Here is a 20800-nt window from a genome sequence, read left to right on the forward strand (position 1 = left end):
TCAATTTGTTGTTTTATTTTTATTATTTTTGTAGTATTAAAACTACGCACAGCTTGGTAGGTATTGGGTTAAATCTCCTTTATTTTATTTTAAAATTCATTATATTTTTTACTTTAATGTATTTTGAAAGAGCAACGTAATATTACCCTTACAATAGAGCGTAAATTAATAATTTCTGTCTGAGGACCATACCTCCTGTATTATAGATAAAAAAGAATAGAATATCATTCCAAATTAGTGGGAACAATGACAGCACCTAAACTATCACATTTTAATTAAAAAGAAGAACTGTCACTTAAAAAAAAACAAATTGTCAATTTGAAACATACAAAAATTTTAGAAATATAATAATGTTTATTTGGAATGCCCCATAACGAAGAATTAGTTGTAAAAGTGTGCTCTCATTGCATTTTATACCATTTGATACAACAAAATTACCTCTGGTTCATGTTTTTTGTGTATGTTTTATACAATTTTCTGAAATGTTTTGAGTAACGATGACGTTTCCAAACCGATGACCAAGTTGGCGGGAAGTTTTCAAGCATAATATTGTTAGTTATCAAGATTACAATTTCACAATTTTTAAGCTACAATCACTGATGTACAAAAGTAAAACATTGTTATAAAATTGTATTTATTTGTTTTTATTTATTATGATATTTCCTTATACCTAGCGCTTGCTAAGATTATGGAGCAATGCTAGATAATATTTATTTCATTGCAATTTGAAGTTTTATAAGTATATCAACGTTTCAAATTGTTTTTTTCTTTGTTCGTGGATTATGATACATTACAATTATCGTTTTTAATTAAAAATCCGTTAAGCTAAATGCGAAAATCCATTTTGTAAGTTTAATTTTTAAATTTGTCACTATACAAAAGATTTTTTCAAATTTTTCAATTCTTTCCGCGATGTGTCCATGTTTACCTTTATTCATGTGTCTCTTTGCATTATATAAATGTTTGCCATATTTCAGATTACTTTCAACATATATATTTTTTTCTGCCTGGAAGAAAACCCGCAAATGGGTTAAGCATGCCATTTTTATGTGAATATTTTTAGCAATAAATAAAAATAATTTATTTTAATTACAAATGTATTTACTTATTTATAATCTATGCACTAGTTCATCATCATCATCATCCACAGCTTTTATCCTCCCACTGCTGGGCATAGGCCTCCCCTTTTTCGTGCCAATTTCTACGGTCACTAGTTGTTTGTGTTTATTTAAAAAAATGGTGAATATAAAAAAGTTGACTTTGTCCTTAATTGCAACAAATTACAAACTTAAATTAATTCACTTGGGAACAGCCGACTAGTTAAAAGCGAACTTTTATATTAACTAATAAACGATAAACGATAAAATAAAAAAAACATTCAGTGTTACTAAAATTACAATCTCTTAAAAATCTTTTTTTTTTTCAGCTCGTCCTATTTATTTTTGGCAATATATTTTTTCATTTACCTTACCACATTCAAAGTAAACGATCTTAAATAAACTTAGTTCTAAAAGTAGTATACAAAGGTGACTCAGCTAACTGCTTATGCTCAACCGCGACGGGCTTGTATGTGTAAGACGGAATTAAAAGACTGGGACTGGTTGCGGAAGGCGAAGGATCGGCTGTTCAGCATTTAACCGCAGTAGGTTGAATTGATAGATAGATAGAATACTCTTTATTGTATACCATAAGGAAAAACAATTTAGGTCAATACAAAGAAATATGATGAGTACAAAAGGCGGTCTTATCGCTGAAAAGCAATCTCTTCCAGACAACCTTTGGATGGAATTGAATTATGGAAGAGTTAGAAACAGGTAGTTAATGACGTACATTAAGATAAATATCGTACTACTACGTAAACATATTATTAGAACATAGAATAAACTAGGTATAATGTTTGATAGTTAGTTTGGGACGTTAATCATATCAGTATCTGTTAAAATGATTTTGGAAACTTATACCAATAGAAAGGTATTTTATTGGTTAACGTCATAGGTTATAAATTAACCTGACAAATATTAATCATATTATACTGATAAATAATGACAACTAAGCGGGCTAGGGTCAATTATTTAGCAGTATAGTTAGAAAATCAATTTTATACATGTTAATGTATACATACATGATTTATAATAAATAAAAAACCTTTACATAAAAATAAATTTATTTATTTATGTGAAAAACACTTCATTTTCATTTTCCTTTTTAAATTTCTTTTTCCTCACTACGCACCTAGCGCCATTTTGTACCAATAAATTTCGGCCATCTTGTGGTATTTCTTCTACTTATTCATTTAGCTTTGTGTAAGAGTCTGGCGTGTGTGTATAATGCAGGCCTTTGCTTGAAGGTGTGTCCACAGTCTTCGCACATGTAGGAGCGCTGCGAGGAGTGTGTCAGCTGGTGGCCGCGAAGAGTTGATAGCGTCTGAAATGGTTGGAATAAGTATTTAGTATCCTTACTAATATTATAAAATACTGAACCGATTCTAATGAAATTTGGTACAGAGGTAGAGTTGACCTGGAGAAGAACATAGGATAGTTTTTATCCCAGACTTTTGAAGAGTTCTCTTGGAAACGCGATATATCCGCCCTTGACGCGGGCGAAAAGCTAGTTACAAATAAATTTGTCTCCGAAACAATTCGATTATCTTCTAAGCCTATTTGTACGAAACTCAGTATCGCGAGTCCGATTTGCACATGACAGGTTTTTATGATAAAATCACTGACCGAGAAACTGAAAAACTCGATATCTAATCTAAAATCATGTTGCGTTTTGCCCTCTTGTCTTTTTGCCCCCTTTCCTTGGTTAGAGTGGCTCTTACAGCCGGCAGTTGACTATACATTTGTTGTAAATTTTTATAAAAACGCTTTACTCACATAGAATTTCTTTCCGCATACATTGCAAGTATGGTCTCTCGACCTGCTCAGCCCGTGGCGAGTCTGTCTGTGGTTCTTGAGACGCCAATCTGATATAAACAGCTGTGAAAGATAAGGGTAAGTTTAACAAATTCAACTGGCAAAAGGAAAACGACAATTAAGAGGAGTCCCACCATTTTTTCTCTTTCAAAAAACGACAATTCTCAATGATTTATCTTTAGTTTTAGTAATGCTGGTACAGGACCGTAGAAATTGGCACTAGAAAGGGGAGTCCTATCCCCAGCAGTGGGATGGCAAGGCTTCGGTACCTGAAAACTCTCTCTTAGGACAGTACATAAAAAACATGGGAGATTATTAATATAAACCGATAGACAGACACTGCACAAAAACCTACAAGTAATTTTTATTTTCAAAATGTTTTATTTTTTGTAAAATGTATTTAAAATATTTTGTACTTTATTTTCTTTTATTAATTGAATTGTTGTTAATTACCTTATTACATATATCACAGTGAAATTGTGACTTTTGTAAATGGTAGAAATTGTAGTGCCTCTTAAGATATACTTTTGAAGCAAACTTATTATTACATTCAGTGCAGGCGAACCTGAAAAAAATAAAAATAAATTGAAACAAATCTATACTAATATAACAAAGCTGAAGAGTTTGTTTGAACGCGTTAAATCTTAGGACCGACTAGTCCGATTTGAAAAAATATTAAAGTATTACGTAGCCCGTTTATTGAGAAAGGTATTTTTCTCACAGGACCTCAGAGCTAGCGACACCTTGAAACCGGTGCGTACGCCACTCGACCACGGAGATACCACCGGCGTACGCACCGGTTTCAAGGTGTCGCTAGCTCTGAGGTCCCGGGTTCGATCCCCGGTCGGGTCAATGTAAAAATTCACATTTCTACATTGTCTCGGGTCTGGGTGTTTGTGGTACCTTCGTTGTTTCTGAATTCCAAAACACAAGTGCTTTAGCAACTTACTTTGGGTTCAGAACAATGTATGTGATGTTGTCCGCATTTATTTATTTATTTATTTTATGTCACGACTATCCGATTAAAATTAAATAAAAAATCTTGGTTACTCAACGGTTCTTACGATGCTAGCTAATCAATGTTAGTGCAAATTTGTTTTTCTTCAGCTCATTTTCACGGAACCCTAAGTTTCGTAAGACCAACTGACACTTAACCGGTTTTATTAATATAACATCACATAGTTACGACGCCGTCCATCCGTTAGCTCCCAAAGTGTGGTGACTTTGGCCCAATGATCGCTTTCCATGCGGCTGACGTGACCCGCCCAATCAAATTTTAGCCTGGCAGCCTTGTTGCCGACGCCTATAATCCTAGTTTTGGAACGCAGCGTCGTTGGGCGACCTAGGAAGCGGTGGCGAGACGACCTTAACACTTACCGCGCAGGCTGGTTCCATGCGGCCCAGAATAGAGAGTCGTGGAAGGATTTGGGGGAGGCCTTTGCCCAGCAGTGGAACACAGTGGGCTAGATAAAAAAAATACTTACGCCCTCTCCGAATGATTAGCGCTGTACTTCAAATGGTTTCTATACACATAGATATTTTTATACTGAGTTTTGCATATATCACAATAAGCCAGCTTCTTTGCTATCGTATCATTATGATTGACCATATGAGATTCCAAACGCGTTTTAGTACTAAAAGTCTTAGTACATATATCACATATAAATTCTCTTTTAACACCGTGTATGCGGCTGGAAATAGAAAAAATAATGTTTTAAGGTTACAATCCTACTAATATTAAAAACGTGTTAGTTTGCATGTATGGATGTTTGTTACACTTTTATGCAATGATACTGAACGAATTTAGATGAAACTTGGTACACAGATAGTTTATAACCAGTATTTAGACATAGGTATTTACAGACTTAGGAATCATTTTTGTAGCGGGCGGGTCCGCTGGCAACGTCTAGTGATTATAAACTGGCTAACCAGTGTAAGTCTCAAAAAATATAAGAAGCTTGAGGTCAAATTCAATTAAGTTCTTGTTTTTCACAAGTGGAAACATTGATGATTGAATATAACAAGTATGTATAGGGGAAATAAATCTAAAATAAGACAGTCAAGCTGACGAGAAGGGGCTTATCATTTAATTACGAATCTTCCTCACGAGAGGTACTATAAAAATATAGTCTTCGCTCTCTGCAGTGTGACAGTTACGGGCTGGTGTTATAAACAGCTTCGGTAATGGCGCCCCACCGTGGGGCTCACAAGCGTGGTGATCAATGCTTGTTCTCTGTATGAGACGCCTGCAGTGGGACAGTTACAGTCTGGTGTTACATACTTACACCTTGTGCCGCCTCAGGCTGTTCATCCATTTGAATGTGACTCCGCATTGGTTACATACCAATGTGTGCTCCGATTGTGTGTGAATTTCTAATTCTTTTGGTGTTCTGCAAAAAATAATTTCAAAATAACGGCACGTATTAAAAACATGAATTACAGGCATTTTTTGGGAATTATTTTAGTTTAATGGAAATTTGTGTAGTAAGAGTTTTACCAATATTCAAATCACATGCACAAACAACACCGAAATTTAGAACAAGCACTAACGGACTTATTTAGCAATAGTATATAGTATATTAAACTAAACTAATCTTAACTATATGTATAGGCAAAACAGAGCGCACTTGTTCTTACATTCGGACCTATGTTTAACATATAACTAATGATGTTTGGATCCTAATCATTGAACGATAAAATTAACGCAAAATGAACATTAAATGCTTGCTATGGGTATTGAAACCGCGACACATCGTGCACAGACTGGGACCGTTGAGATTTTGACGCAGATAATTTAAAATCTAAGTCGAGGACAAGCAACGTTTTCCACGGTAAAAAATTGGCGAAAAAGATTTTCCAGCCAATCGTTTACACAATTCTAGCCTTATATTTTCGAGATCCCTCAATGTCACGATTCCGATTTATCCTTGACTAAACCATCAAATACTTACGTGAAAACCGCATCACATTTAGCACAGTGTATACTATTTGGCTCATCAGTACTGTGTTTCATTTTGCAATGATTGAGAGCTGTCAACACTTGTCGCGTTTCATACCTACATAATTTACATCTGAAGCATATAAAATGTCGCTTCCTATGTTTGTCTAAATCGTATTTATTTGAAAATCTTATGCTGCATACATCGCAGAGATGATCACCGATTGTCTGAAACAGGATGATATATAATAATATAGTTAATAGGGCGGCGGAATTTAATCAGAAAATGTAAATAAGGACTTTTAGCTTCGGTAATGGCGCCCACCGTGGGGCAGCTTGCAAGCGTCGTATTCAATGTTCATTTACTGTAGAAGAGTCGACAGTTCCTCTATTTATTTTACAACTGCCGATGAATGAATGCGGATTGGAATAAAGTGTCAATTTTAACGCAACAGATGTTGGCAAAATGCTAAGAATTTCATTTTATTGTCATTTTAATCCAATTTTCATAAGATTCATTCACCAGCGAGTGTAAATAGCGAAATTGGGGCTCTGCAGTGGTACAGTTACAGACTGGTGTTACAAGTTTCAGTATTGGCGCCCACCATGGGGCAGCTCACACGAATAGTGATCAATACTCGGTTCTCTGTATGAGAGGCCTGCATTGGGACAGTTACAGGCTGGTGTTATTAACAGCTTCAATAATGGCGGTTACTAGGTGATCAGTCCTTACCTCATCATGTTTTTTTTTCAGATGTAAATCACAAGTCTCCTTCCTAGTGAACCCTAGCACACAACTATCACACTTGTAAGGTAACTTCTTGAAGTTAGGATGTCTTCTCTTCTCTTCTCTACTTCTAAACATCTCTTCTTCACTTATAACAACTTCTAGAAACTTCTCTCTGATTTCTCTTTCGTCTATTTTACTCTTTTTTACTTTAGCCTTTAGTGATATATCTTTTTTTCTACTTTTTATCGTTTCTACATATACCTTTTCAATTTTTGTATCTATTTCGGGAGTTTTTGAGTCTATGTCTAGATTTTTTTCATCAGTTTCGGAGAATGAGTCTAGGTTGTCATCTCCAAGGTCTTCAATTTCAGTTTTTATCAGTTCTGTTTCTAGTTTTGGGCTACCATAGTTTGTTAATGGATCACAATTGTGTGTGAACTCTATATTATGGATAAGATCTAATTTTGTTGATATTAGACTAGTAAGTGGCTTGAGATTGTGTTGCTGTGAATACAAATGTATTAGTAGTAAGTACATATTATACATTTACATACAAGTAACAATAACATTGAAAGTAAGTTATTTTGAGACTGGACGGTTAGCCAAATGGTTGAGGTGGCCAAAGCTCCTGTGAGTGACGTGTCCCAGGTTTTGGTCTTCACATGGGACAGGAGTTGTAGGCGGGTTCCAAAAACTTGCTGTATCAAAATTTTTTTACGGAAAACTACCCCTCGCGACATAAAGATTAAATTCCTTGATGTGGGAGTTGTTTTTATAAAGAAGAAAAATAGTTTAAAAATATTAACTACCTCAGTTAGCCGTGATAATGAATCTTGTGCTATCTGAGCCCGTCTTTTAAGGGTCCAGGCTTTTAGCATGATACTGCGACATTCCCAGCAAATGCCACCAGAGAATACATTCAACTGCAACATAATAGAAAATAAAAATTACTTTGAAGTAACAAAAAGTATTTCTTTCCTTTTTTGACGCTTCTATCGGTTTATTATTTTTATTGAAAAATTATATAATCTCCCATGTTTTTTTTTTTATGAGAGCTCTAAGATGACTCTTGCCGAAAGTGGGATTAAAAAAAAATGTTATTTAGAATTTCAGATAATTCTCTCTGCCCTTTGCAACTGAATTAGGAAAAAAATATAGGAATCGTAAACAAGTCGGTCAATACATTGTATTTCAGTTTGTTTATTTACAACAAATTGTCAACAACATTATACTAACCTCTATGAAATTAATTTCTTGTAGTAAGAATGCTATTTTTTTTACGGGAACTAAACGTCGATCAGTGCTTAAACACGTTACACATATATTTAGTTTATCACTCATTATCATGAGTTTATTTCGATTCATTTTGCGAAAAAAATCCAATTATTTCCATTTAAAAACAATCAAATTCAATCAACCGCTTTGTTTTTTTTATTAACAACAAAACCGATGATTTTTCAGAATTTGAAAGCTTGGCTTTTGGAAAAACCGTAAAAACATGTTTTCAAACAAAATCTTGTGATTTATTCGATTATATGATATGTAGATTGTAAAGAACACATTTAGAGATTTAAATATTGTTTCAAAGGCTATTAATAAAGTAAGAATTTGGCATCGCTTTTTAATCGATCGTGGAAATTAAATCGGTACGACTATCTAGAATGCAAGTTCAAGAAATGTCAAATTTAAATTGAAAATATTAGTTTTTTATCTGTACCACCAACCGATTTTGTATACAAAGCGCAGATTTATTTTAAATCATGTATCGGTTTTTATTTCATTAATTAAAATGTCTGATAAATATTTTCTTCAGTGTTGTATTTGTTCCACAACACACGAGAGTGCTGATATTAGTGATTCATCATGTTTTACAAAGTTTTTTATGCAACTTATGAGTTTAAAAGTAAGTTAACTTCATTTATTTTTGAAGCGTCTGTTGTCTCTTCACTATCTTAAATGTGTAGAAATGCCTCTAGATTCTAATTAGAACTCCCATTTTAAGTTAAACTTTTTAAATCAAATAAATAAATAACTTTAATGCTGTATGCTTATTGCATATTATGCAATTTTTATTTTGTCATCTGGCCTATGCGAATATTATAACATTATCGTGCACTTGGTGTAAAAACGACTAAGTATTCGAGTTATAATAATAATAAAAAAGGAATTAATAGAAAACGTAAATAATTGATAAAAAAATCTAAGTATTTTTTTTTAAGAAAGCATAAAAAACACTGTGATTGCGATTTATACTATTCAAGCGAATAATTAAAAATAAATATCAGAACTAGAAAACCAATTTAATAAAATTATGGGATGGGTGGCAAAGACTTTTATTAGCAAGTGTTCTGCTTACCTCAGCCAAGCCTTAAACCTACGCATCATAAACATATTAAATAAAGCACTAGTGATCATATTTATTTATTGACATTATCCTTGTAGTGCTATATATATATTTTTTTCCAGCCGTTACTTTCCCACTGCACGGCAAAGGCCTTCCTTAGATTCTTCTTATATATTAGAACAGGCAAAATATTTTAACAACCCTTCTATCATCATTGGCCTAGCCTTTTCCCAACTATGTTGGGGTCGGCTTCCAGTCTAACCGGTTTCAGCTAAGTACCAGTGTTTTACAAGGAGCGACTGCCTATCTGACCTCCTCAACCCAGTTACCTGGGCAACACGACACCCCTGGTTAGACTGGCTGTCAGACTTTTCAAGCTTCTGACTACCTGTAACGACTGTCACAGATGTAGGAATAACAGCCGGGACCCACAATTTTACGTGCGTTCCGAAACACGGAGGAACTCGTTATGACAAAGATGGTCACCCATCTACGGACCCACCGCGTCAAGCTTAGCTTAACCTGTGATCGAATCACTTATGCGGTTATAGCTTAGCCACGAGCTCCTCCGTCGTTTTCCTTTTCCGACCGCCAAGTTTTCCATCTTTTTATTAAACTTATTGTAATATTTTAGGAGTTTAAAAGGCAGCTATGGCTCTGCAAATGGTGCAAGGCTGCGGTACAAAAGTCAATCGATGTTATAACATTGGCCGTCAAAGCAAGGAAAGGACATCATAAGGTAATGATTGCCATCATTTTTAGCTAATTAATGTACTTAAAATGTATATGGTTTGCTGATCATTATTAATAATCGTGATTCAACAGTCTAAATCATTTAATCCCTACTAATATTATAAATGCGAAAGTAACTCTGTCTGTCTATCTGTTACGCTTTCACGTCTAAACCACTGAACTGATTTTAATGAAATTTGGTACAGAGATAGAGTTGATCTTGAGGAAGAACATAGGATAGTTTTTATCCCGGACTTTTAAAGAGTTCTCTTGGAAACGCGATATAACCGACCTCGATGCGGGCGAAAAGCTAATAATGAATAATCTTCACAATAGTTACTATAAAAAATTAAAACTAAAATGTATTCATAGTAACTTTAGTGATGCAGATGCATAGTTATATAAGAGCTGTGTAAATTCATCATTTATCTTTTAATTATTAAAACATTAACCGTCAATAGATTAATAAACAATAACACAGTTTATGCGGTATAGCCTGGTGACAGATGATCGGACAGCCCTAGTAAAGAGAGAACTCTATAGAAGCAAGTAGAGCTTTTTACTTTAAGATATTGACAGTCCCTGAGAATACCCAATTTTAAATCAATCCTTTTGTCATTTTAATCCTTTACAGCCAGCTACATACTACTCAGACGCCAATCCATTAACAGCATTGGACTATTACCACCACCCATCCATAGACATACCTCCAACCACAGATAAAAACACACAAGAGACCACAGACAATGCTATCCAAGAAACAAATAACGAACAATCAGCTGAAGTAACTGAAACATCAAATAATAACAATGAAAATACATCAGAATTGGAATTAAGAGACAGAAAAAAATTATACAACTTTGACGCGATGAAATTCGATATAATATACTTGAAGTTTGAAGATCAGATGAAGGAAATAGAAGAGAATAAGAAGAAATATAAAGATTTTGAGTACCAATGTGCTCATTGTGGTCTGGGTTTTTTGAAAAGTGATGTTTTTGTTGAACATAAGATTCGTCATTCCGAGGTAAGTTTTTTTGCTGCTCTAGTGTGTATGGAGTAGTTGGTTGTGCTCGGCTTTTTATGTGTGGTGGTTGTGTAGTGGCCCTGAATAGCGGATAGCCGAGGGGTTGAGATCGTGCGCGTCGTGTCGCGGGTTCGATCCCCGCGTAGGACAAGCGTTTGTGTGATCCACGAATGCTTGTCCTGAGTCTGGGTGTCTTTGTGCATGTGATTTGTATGTTTGTGAATCCTCCGCGACACAAGGATTAAATTCCTTACTGCGGGAGTCGTTTAAAAAATTTTGCTCTAAACTGACCTCTTGGGTTTCGGTTTATCTAAATTAATGAAGAAATTTTCAATTTTAATTACTCGTTTAATTTGCCATACATCTCATCATTAGTAAGAATATGTGACGTTCTAGAATTTGTTAAAAGTATCCGAAATTTAAACTTAGGCTTTAGACAGATGGACTGCATTTTAACTTTAGTACAGTAGACACAACTGCAATCGGGCTGCATAATATGTTTGCAGTTCTATTGCATGCGTTTCAACTGCATTAAAACTGCGCTTGACGGCAATTTGCGGCTTGGTTGCAGTTGATATGTGGTCCATGTATCTATATCTAGACCCATTAAACTATAACAACCAATATATAAAATTCTGGTGTCACGAATGTCTTGTGGCATTCTGGGTAGGTCTGAGAATCGGACAACATCTGTTCTTTTATTTTCATATGTCTTAACAACGGCCCCTAGACCAGCTATTTACACAATAAACTCTCTCAGTTCACAGGCAAATACGTTTGCCCAGTGTGCAGCGTCCGTTTCCGATCGCACGAGGTCCTCTGCCAGCACACGTTACAACATCGTCGTCGCTTCAAATGTCAGATTTGTGCCGCGGAGTTCAAACGGTGGTCCCGGTGTATCGCGCACCGCTGTACCTGTGGCGCCATCGTTAATCACATCGCCTGTAAAGACTGCTCTAAGATCTTTCGGTGAGCGTTTTTGTTGGTATTATTTTGATAATAGCTGTTGTCGGCGAGTAAAAGTGACGTCGCGATGTTTTTTTTTTGTATAGTGGTTAGCTTACATCCTCTTTTAAAGGGTTTTTTGTATGGATGTTTGTTATTCTTTGACGAAAAAACTACTGAATGGATTTAGACAAAACTTGGTACACAGATAGTTTATATCCTGGATAGGTTATTTGATTAAATATAGTAGTAAACTGTTTAGTCTGTTAGACAGATTTCCTAAATATATTGGACTCATTGGTATTTTTCATTTCTTCAAATCATTAAAAAGTGAGGAAGATAAAAGCACTTAAGTATGGTAGTAGTAAAAATCGTACTGGCAAATGACGTCACACGTACGACGACGTCAAATACGTATCCAATATTTTTTAGAATCTGTCTTTCGAACAAAACAGATTTTTATGTCAAATGTCGATTTATATCGGGCGGGCCCGGCAACAGCCAGTTACTAATAACCTTAATATAATTTTATATTAATATTAAAACCTATATTTTTTTATAGCGATGAACATAAACTCAAGATTCACATGAAGGTTCACAGCCGCGAGAGGTACGCTTGCGACCATTGTGACAAGAACTTCTCGAGTAAACAACACTTGATTGTACATTTGAGGTGAGTTTTATATGAATATGTTTATTTAGGCATTGGTTTGAATTAGTGGCTCTTGGTCAGTGTTAGTGGCGCACAACGTGGGACTGGCGCCCAACTTGGGACTTTTGTTTTTAATGATATTTGTAGATTGACAGTGTTTTTAGACGATACTCTCCCAATGTTTGTAAACATCTTCGATTTTTTTACTAATATTATAAAGCTGAATACTTGAATTGTTTGTTTGAAGGCGTTAATTCCAGAAAAACTTGACTGATATGAAACGATAATCAATGTATTGAAAAAGACAATAGGTTATACCTCACGCTATGTTTAATATGAGCGGGGCAGTAATGAAACATGTTACAAATACGGAGAGAAGATGTATACCTACTATAAAACTGTAATCTCCATTTTTTTTAACTTCCTAACCTTTATCTTTATTTCCAACAACTAATCTGAGTATAGACAATTATTTTTTTTATGGTTTAAATCTTTTATTCCCAAAAAATACAATAAAGCCACTTACATGAGAATACAAAATAACATCTAGTTTATCTAATTAACCGCCACCGAGATAAATAAGTAAAAAAGTGTTAACTTAGAGACTAATAAGTAATATAATTAGCCAGTAGGGTAGTTTAAAACAATAAAAGCGACAAATTACAGATTTTAAGTCATCAACTTTTTTACCATTTGTACTATAACAGTAGTTTCTACTTAAAAACCTCCTAACACTGCTCAAATCCCTCACCAGGGTCCACTCAGGCGACCGTCCCTTCAAATGCATACCATGCGGCCGCTCGTTCAACACGGGCTCGAACCTGCGCGCGCACAGAGCGGTCCACAGCAAGGTGTCGCCGCACTACTGCGTCGAGTGCCACACCTACTACAAGACATCTAAGAGTCTGATACGACATCTGAATGAATCTTCCCGGCATGCGGTGAAGAATATGGATTCGTGAGTATACTGTGGCTAAGCTTTAACTGCACAAATGAATCGATCACTAGTTAAGTTAGGCTTGATGCGGTTGGTCCGTGGATGGGTGACCATCTTTGTCATAACGAGTTCCTACGTGTTTCGGAAGCCACGTTAAATTTTTTGTCCTGGCTGCTATTCCTACATATTTGATAGTCGTTACAGGTAGTCAGAAGCTATAAAGTCTTACAACCAGTTTAACTAAGGGGTACCGTGTTGCCCAGGTAACTGGGTTGAGGAGATCAGATAAGCAGTCGCTCTGTAAAACACTGGTACTTAGCTGAATCCGATTAGACTGGAAGCCGACCCCAACATAGTTGGGAAATGGCTTAGAAGATGATTATGATAATAAAGTATATCATTTCAGATTCCCCTGCCCGAATTGTCCGAAACAGTTTTCGACTGAGAATCTATGAAGTATCACGTAATATCGAAACACGCGTGAGTACCGCTGCAGTATTGTCAAATAATTAAGAGGTTGAAATAACGTTTTTACATCTGTACTATAACATAGTTTCTACTTAAAAACCTCCTAACACTGCTCAATCCCTCACCAGGGTCCACTCAGGCGACCGTCCCTTCAAATGCATACCATGCGGCCGCTCGTTCAACACGGGCTCGAACCTGCGCGCGCACAGAGCGGTCCACAGCAAGGTGTCGCCGCACTACTGCGTCGAGTGCCACACCTACTACAAGACATCTAAGAGTCTGATACGACATCTGAATGAATCTTCCCGGCATGCGGTGAAGAATATGGATTCGTGAGTATACTGTGGCTAAGCTTTAACTGCACAAATGAATCGATCACTAGTTAAGTTAGGCTTGATGCGGTTGGTCCGTGGATGGGTGACCATCTTTGTCATAACGAGTTCCTACGTGTTTCGGAAGCCACGTTAAATTTTTTGTCCTGGCTGCTATTCCTACATATTTGATAGTCGTTACAGGTAGTCAGAAGCTATAAAGTCTTACAACCAGTTTAACTAAGGGGTACCGTGTTGCCCAGGTAACTGGGTTGAGGAGATCAGATAAGCAGTCGCTCTGTAAAACACTGGTACTTAGCTGAATCCGATTAGACTGGAAGCCGACCCCAACATAGTTGGGAAATGGCTTAGAAGATGATTATGATAATAAAGTATATCATTTCAGATTCCCCTGCCCGAATTGTCCGAAACAGTTTTCGACTGAGAAATCTATGAAGTATCACGTAATATCGAAACACGGCGTGGAGTACCGCTGCACGTATTGTCAAAAGGTAAGTCACTTCTTATCGCATGGTTGAAGTACAACCTGGTCTCTGAGTTCTTATAGGTGTATGTATTTGAAAATAAATTGGTGCGTGGATTTGAGTTTACGACCTTTGCTTTGGCTGTCAAACATTTACGAATGGCCTAATTCCTTATTCGATCGTCACTTCAAGTGCGCGTCGCCTCGTGTGTTCGATCCCCGCTTAGGCTAAGTGAAGGAGTTCTTGGTACATGTAATTTGAATTTTTGTGAAACCCCCGAGACAAGGATTGAAATAGTTTGATAGTTGTTTAAAAAACCCGGTCTAAAGTGAGTCGGTCTCCGATTCCACACAAATAAATTAAAGAAAGCAACAAACGTAGCTTAGCAACCGTTGCTTATTTTCTTGCCACCTGGACCACGTGGACCACGTGGACATACCAATTACCAACTATTTAGCTATAAGTGTTTATAAAATATAGCCTGGTGACAAACTGACCAACAGACGGATAGACAGCAGACCCTCAGTAATAGGGTTCTGTTTTTACTGTCGCGTAAAAAATACAGCTTTTGCTAATTTTAGATAAGTACCTGTAATGGTAATAAATTTTTGTTTTTAACAAATAGCATTTAAAATGTGGATGTATTTATTACTTTTTTGATATACAAAAAGATCCCACAGCTGGGCAAAGGCCTCCCCCTTCCAGACCAGTATATTTTCTTAAATAATAATATTGTTTTTTCCATTAAACCTCTGCAATGTATAAATTAAATCTTAATTACATAATATCTACATAAGACCACTCGGTTCATATTACAACTTGTTTGGTCTACAATTGTTTATTGCAATTATAATCACGCCTTTATTAACTGTAGCAATTATTCATTGACGTAATGTTTTGAATTATGTAAGCAATTTATTTTGTAGTATTCTATGGCTTTGCAAATAAATGAAACTATCTATCTATGAATAGAAAAATTCGCCCATAAAATAATATAATATTCTAGACGTATTTTTCACATCATATTTATTTATTTCTTTATCATATTTATTTAAATTGTTACGTACAATTTTGATACATTGTGTTCGTTCTTGGCATGGGAAAGCTATATGAGAAACAGTACCGTATTATCCATAAGACACTTTAGGCCAGTGCCTAGGGGCCCACTATGACCAGGGGCCCACCACCAAAGTAGGCATCTAAAAAAAAAGGTCGATAAATTTTTCACTGAATGAAAATAACTTGAACCAAGGGGGCCCCCACTCCTTTGTTGCCTCGGGGCCTCAGGGCCCCTAGATCCGGCCCTGATGAGGTAGGATATTTGCCCCAAATTGTTTAAAGGAAACCCTAAGAGGTCACTGTCTGTCTTTCCGTCCATCTATCACCAGGCTGTATCACTTGGACCGTGATAGCTACATATAGTTATTATATGTAAATTTCAACTGTCGACCTAGCTACTTGTTATAATAGCGACATACAAAAATACAGGTCGATATTGAGCAACGGTTTTTACAGCCTTAAACTTATTTGACGACCTCCGTGGTCGAGTCCCGTACGCACCGGTTTCAAGGTGTCGCTAGCTCTGAGGTCCCGGGTTCGATCCCCGGTCGGGTCAATGTAAAAATCACATTTCTACATTGTCTCGGGTCTGGGTGTTTGTGGTACCTTCGTTGTATCTGAATTCCATAGCACAAGTGCTTTAGCAACTTACTTTGGGTTCAGAACAATGTATGTGATGTTGTCCGCATTTATTGATGAGTGGAAATAAATTTGACTGTTGGCAACGATTAGCTAATGACGACAAATAACTTTGTACGCATTAGTCTATTTTTTTTATCAAAATTTAAGTTAATCATGTCTTTTTATTTGTTCCAGCAATTCGCTACGAAATCGAACATGACTAAACATGTCAAGTTATTCCACACTCTACGCAACGAATTGAAAAAGAAAATGGAGGCGAATAAGAAGAAGAACAAGTCAGTTAAGAATCATTGAATTTATTTCTATTAAAAGAGGTTTTAATCGAAAATTCCTTACGGATATAATAAGAAATATATTCATGGGTTCAAATGAACGGATAGCCGAGTGGTTTAGGTCACCACGCCAAACACGACGTTCTAGTTAGATCCCCGCGTCGGACAAGCATTTGTGTGATCCACGAATGCTTGTCCTGAGTCTGGGTGTCTTTGTGCATGTGACTTGAATGTTTGTGTAACCCCCCGCGATACATGGATTAATATTTCTTAATACGGGAGTGGTCTTACTTCGGGAACGTCGTAAAAAAATGGCTACTGAGTTGCCGTTGAGAGCTCTTTATGAAGGTCAAATTACTATGGTCAGTGTCCAGATTCGCCCTTCAACGCGTCCTAGGTTCTCTTCCAGCTCAACATAGAAAATAGTGCAAAAATTCTGAAGAGAGTTCTATGTCCCTGGTGAGGGATAACAGGATTTCATCATCACCATCATCATCATCACCACCATTATCATCATCATGATCATCAAGTTCTCTTCCTGTGGCAACAAGCTCCCTAATAGTAGTCTGGAGTGGGAAAACTCTTTTGATCTCACTTTTGCATGTGATTTGAATGTTTGTGAAACCCCCGCGATACAAGTATGAAATTCCTTACCGCGGGTATCGGTTTCGAAATGTATTATAGATATAAGTAAAAGTTATTAATAAATTGACTTCTAGTATTTCATATTCTAAAATTAGATGAAACTGCCAAATATTTAACGCAGGGTTTAAAAACTATTTAACTAATTATATTACTAATTATGTCTGCTAAAGTATATATAAATTTAGCCCTCGACGGTAATAATTTTGCAATTAATACGAATATTGTGTAAGACTTTTTTCTTGCCTCAAACCTGCGACTACCTAATGAAACAGTCGCTTTATAAATTAAGTTGTAGAGGCCACTAACACAAGTGTTCAAATTAAAATGCAGGGAATAAGTACTGTCAAATTCTTTAGCAATAATATACTCTTAAAATAATTCAACCTATACAACTTCTATATAATAATATCATATAATTCAATTATTAAACAATTTTAACCAACAATTAGGAGTTGATATGCATGTAATTCATCTGTGTATCTTACATTTAACATTTCGTGTGTGTTTTAAGCGATATCTACGCAATTAATGAACTGATTTTGATAAAATTAATTAAGACATTTTTTCCAATGTCCTTTAGGCACTTGAAATAATTATAATGGATTCGTATATTTTCTCTTTTAGTGCTCACATAAATTGATCAAATAACGGTGGACAAATATTTGTCTATCATGTGATGAAATTATTTGATCTTAGTCATTATATTAATTAGTATTTATCTAATAATATATATTATGTATTTAATGTGAACTTATTGTAAACCTTTACCGTGAATACTGAAATTATACTTGATTAGAAATGTTCCTATATTCGAATAAAGGAGCAGAAAACAGCGAAGGCACAGAAATATGGCTTCCTTAGCTGATATACTAAGTTTTTTACTGTCAAGGGAATGTGTCAAAAAGACATTTAAAAACATTAGTTTGCCTGCACGGATAGCCGAGTGGTTGAGGTCACCACGCCAAACCGAATGAGCGCGATCCGATCCCCGCGTAGGACAAGCGTTTGTGTGATCCACGAATGCTTGTCCCGAGTCTGGGTGTCTTTGTGCATGTGACTTGAATGTTTGTCAAACCCAAGTCACAAGGATTAGATTCCTTAATGCAGGAGTCGTTTTTAATCGTCACTTTGCTAAGTATTGTTCTTGATTATATATATGTGTCTCAGGTTTAAACCTTAAAGTGATAGAGATAACAATATTTAAGAGCGACTTAAGGTTAAATTTGATTGTATTTAGCGGTGTATTTTAAATGTTAGTATATATGTATATATATATACTTCCCAGCCCATTTCGGCTATGGTGACTGCTTTTAATTATTGTATGTATTTTAAATGTTAGTAAGACTACTGCCAATAAATTAACTAGTCATTATTTTAAGTATTTTAGTATTTATTTAATAATGTCACTTTGGATTTGCGGTTCTTAGCATGGATTTGTATGCCCTAGGTGCAGGTTCTATCCCAGGCGTAACAATGTGTAATTTTTTTGAAGTTGTATGTTCCATTAGAATAGATTACTAATTATTATAGTAAGGCCAACGAGACGAGATAAAAAAACGTAAACAAGCGGACCGTTACTGAGTTACATTGTGATAGCGAGGGATTATTATCCCTGTCCTTATCACTCGTACGCGCAGTTATGGCGTGAGTTGGTCGATGACAGCTGTCGTTATGTGTTTCGTGGTACAAGAAAGCAGTCAGTACGCCAGTTGTCAACATTTGGTCCGCCATGTTGTGAACAAGTTCTTTCCTTCATTGCTGTCATGATTCCAACTTTATAATAGTTTATTCGAATAAAAATGTCAGGACCCCTTGAAAATTTTCAACATTCTTTATCTCGTCTTTTTGGCCTTACTATAATTGAAAACTTTAACCGTCTTATTCCTAAGGTTTATAACTATATTAAACCATCAGGAATGACATTCCGTTTCGACAAGTGTCGTGACTTTGACTTGTCAGTTCAATACATTTGAGTGATTCGTCAGCGTTAGCGCGAGGAGTAATGTAACTTGTCCTTTCTTGAGTAGTATTTAAAGTATAAGTATTGAAAAATGTACTGATCCTTAAGATTTTACGAATTTTAATGATTCTTATTGTAAAGTTATTTATCTACCTTAATGTAGGTATGGAACAATAATTGTGAACTGATTTTTAATAATAAAACTAGTAGGGCCTCTTGGTTTCGCCCGCCTACTAAGGTATTTGACTGAATAATACTCATAAGTCTAAAAATATTGGATACGGATTGTAAGGGTCTCGTATCTAAAGGGTATAACTGTTTAAGAGATTTAGCCTGGTGATAGACGGTCGGATAGAGTAAAGGATGATAGACAGCGGAGCTTTAGTGATAAGATTCAATTTTTAACCCCCGAAATAAAAAGAGGCGTGGTATGAGTTTGATGTATCTATTTGTCTTTCTGTCGGTTATTTAAATGTCTGTTTGTCTTTTTATCTGTATCATTATAGCTCCCGAACGGATTGAGTGATTTCAATTTAGATTTTTGTATAAAAGTAATTTGGCTTTGTGTGTCCTTAGACAAGTTTGATAAAAATCGGGGTGAAGTTTTTAATGGCGGATTTTTTCTCGTTAAGTTTGAGTGCGGGCCCCTAAAAATCGAATTACAACGCGTTGTATCCAAAATCATGTATTGTATCCTTGAAATAAGGGATTTCGTCAATGTCTTCTCCACTGTGCGTAATTATAAGAAAACTTATTGCGACTTTCTAACTGCCAAAAGTATTCTAATCTTATCAATAGATGGCGCTGTCTAGTTAGGATTTACAAAAAAATGTGATTCTTTAAAGTTTTAATAAAACCTACGATGTGAACTAAAATATTTTTCTTCCACAATAAGTGTTAGTTTTAAGTACCTATATCAATGTCTCCGAATTGAAATTTTAATGTATTAAATACGTGTGTGTGATGAAATAAATGTCTTCAAGTCATGTGTAGTTTCATTTTTAACCCCGATGCAAAAAGAGGGATGTTATAGTTTGACCAACTGTCTGTCTGTGGCATCATAGCTCCCGAACGGACTGAACGATTTTAATTAAATTTGTTTTTTATTAAAGGTGCATTAGGTGCGAGTGTTCTTCGACATGTTGGATAAAAATCACTAAGATACGTAAAGTTCTTCACACACTCCACTGAAATTTTATTTTGTTTTGAGATTATTTTAGTTTTACCGACGACTCAAGAGAAATGGAGAGGCAAAGGGCTGTATCTATACTAATATATAAAGCTGAAGAGTTTGTTTGTTTGTTTGAACGCGCTAATCTCAGGAACTACTGGTCCAAATTGAAAAAATATTTTTTTGTTGAATAGACCATTCATCGAGGAAGGCTTTAGGCTATAAACCATCACGCTGCGACTAATAGGAGCGAAGATACAATGGAAAATGTGAAAAAAAAGGCGGGTATAAATCATAACTTATATCTACTACCCACGGGGACGAAGTCGCGGGCAACAGCTATAACTTATATATCTCAACTGCTGCAGTTTTGTTTTGTAGATAGGACGATTGTAGAGACGCCACATGACGTTGGCGATGTCATTAATGTAATGGGTGACCATTTTCTTTGGATTTTTTTTTCTTTAGCCTATTTGTAAAGAGACTCAGGGTTGTGAGTCCCAAAGGGATTGTCTGAAGGGGTTACCGTGTGGTAGCCGGTATTTGGTGTGGGCAAAATAAGGAACA

The 20800-nt window shown here is 35.8% G+C and overlaps 3 protein-coding genes across 3 annotated transcripts; 2 read left to right on the forward strand and 1 right to left on the reverse strand.

Annotated features, from left to right (window-relative positions):
- Positions 1 to 2204: 2204 nt before the first annotated feature.
- On the reverse strand, positions 2205 to 8016 carry LOC113508981 (gastrula zinc finger protein XlCGF26.1-like). The gene is made up of 9 exons (XM_026892206.1): positions 7820 to 8016; positions 7393 to 7506; positions 6587 to 7087; positions 5867 to 6081; positions 5201 to 5305; positions 4400 to 4606; positions 3369 to 3480; positions 2877 to 2978; positions 2205 to 2424 (listed from the first exon to the last, which is right to left on the reverse strand). The coding sequence occupies exons 1-9, from the start codon at positions 7946 to 7948 to the stop codon at positions 2290 to 2292; spliced, it is 1620 nt and encodes a 539-aa protein (XP_026748007.1). The 5' UTR covers positions 7949 to 8016; the 3' UTR covers positions 2205 to 2289.
- Positions 8017 to 8340: 324 nt separating this feature from the next.
- LOC113508676 (zinc finger protein 329-like) lies at positions 8341 to 13675 on the forward strand. The gene is made up of 7 exons (XM_026891758.1): positions 8341 to 8486; positions 9562 to 9666; positions 10294 to 10686; positions 11447 to 11655; positions 12194 to 12304; positions 13038 to 13241; positions 13627 to 13675. The coding sequence occupies exons 1-7, from the start codon at positions 8373 to 8375 to the stop codon at positions 13673 to 13675; spliced, it is 1185 nt and encodes a 394-aa protein (XP_026747559.1). The 5' UTR covers positions 8341 to 8372.
- A 109-nt stretch (positions 13676 to 13784) lies between these two features.
- LOC113508677 (zinc finger protein 302-like) lies at positions 13785 to 17674 on the forward strand (the record flags this gene model as incomplete). Its single annotated transcript, XM_026891759.1, has 3 exons — positions 13785 to 14020; positions 14406 to 14511; positions 16360 to 17674. Coding segments are annotated over 3 exons (462 nt in total), but the record flags the coding sequence as incomplete, so codon positions are not given.
- Positions 17675 to 20800: the final 3126 nt, after the last annotated feature.

This window comes from Trichoplusia ni, chromosome 3 (genome assembly GCF_003590095.1).
Source record: "Trichoplusia ni isolate ovarian cell line Hi5 chromosome 3, tn1, whole genome shotgun sequence".
Lineage (NCBI taxonomy): Eukaryota > Metazoa > Arthropoda > Insecta > Lepidoptera > Noctuidae > Trichoplusia > Trichoplusia ni.

Coding starts and splice junctions, on each gene's coding strand:
- LOC113508676 (XM_026891758.1), top strand. CDS start 8,373: ATGTCTGATAAATATTTTCTTCAGTGTTGTATTTGTTCCACAACACAC. Junction 11,656..12,193: donor GACTGCTCTAAGATCTTTCG/GTGAGCGTTTTT, acceptor ATTTTTTTATAG/CGATGAACATAAACTCAAGA. Junction 13,242..13,626: donor GCGGTGAAGAATATGGATTC/GTGAGTATACTG, acceptor ATATCATTTCAG/ATTCCCCTGCCCGAATTGTC.
- LOC113508981 (XM_026892206.1), bottom strand. CDS start 7,948: ATGAATCGAAATAAACTCATGATAATGAGTGATAAACTAAATATATGT. Junction 3,481..4,399: donor GCTAATCATTCGGAGAGGGC/GTAAGTATTTTT, acceptor TATTTTTTTCAG/GTTCGCCTGCACTGAATGTA. Junction 2,979..3,368: donor ACTGTGATATATGTAATAAG/GTAATTAACAAC, acceptor TATCTTTCACAG/CTGTTTATATCAGATTGGCG.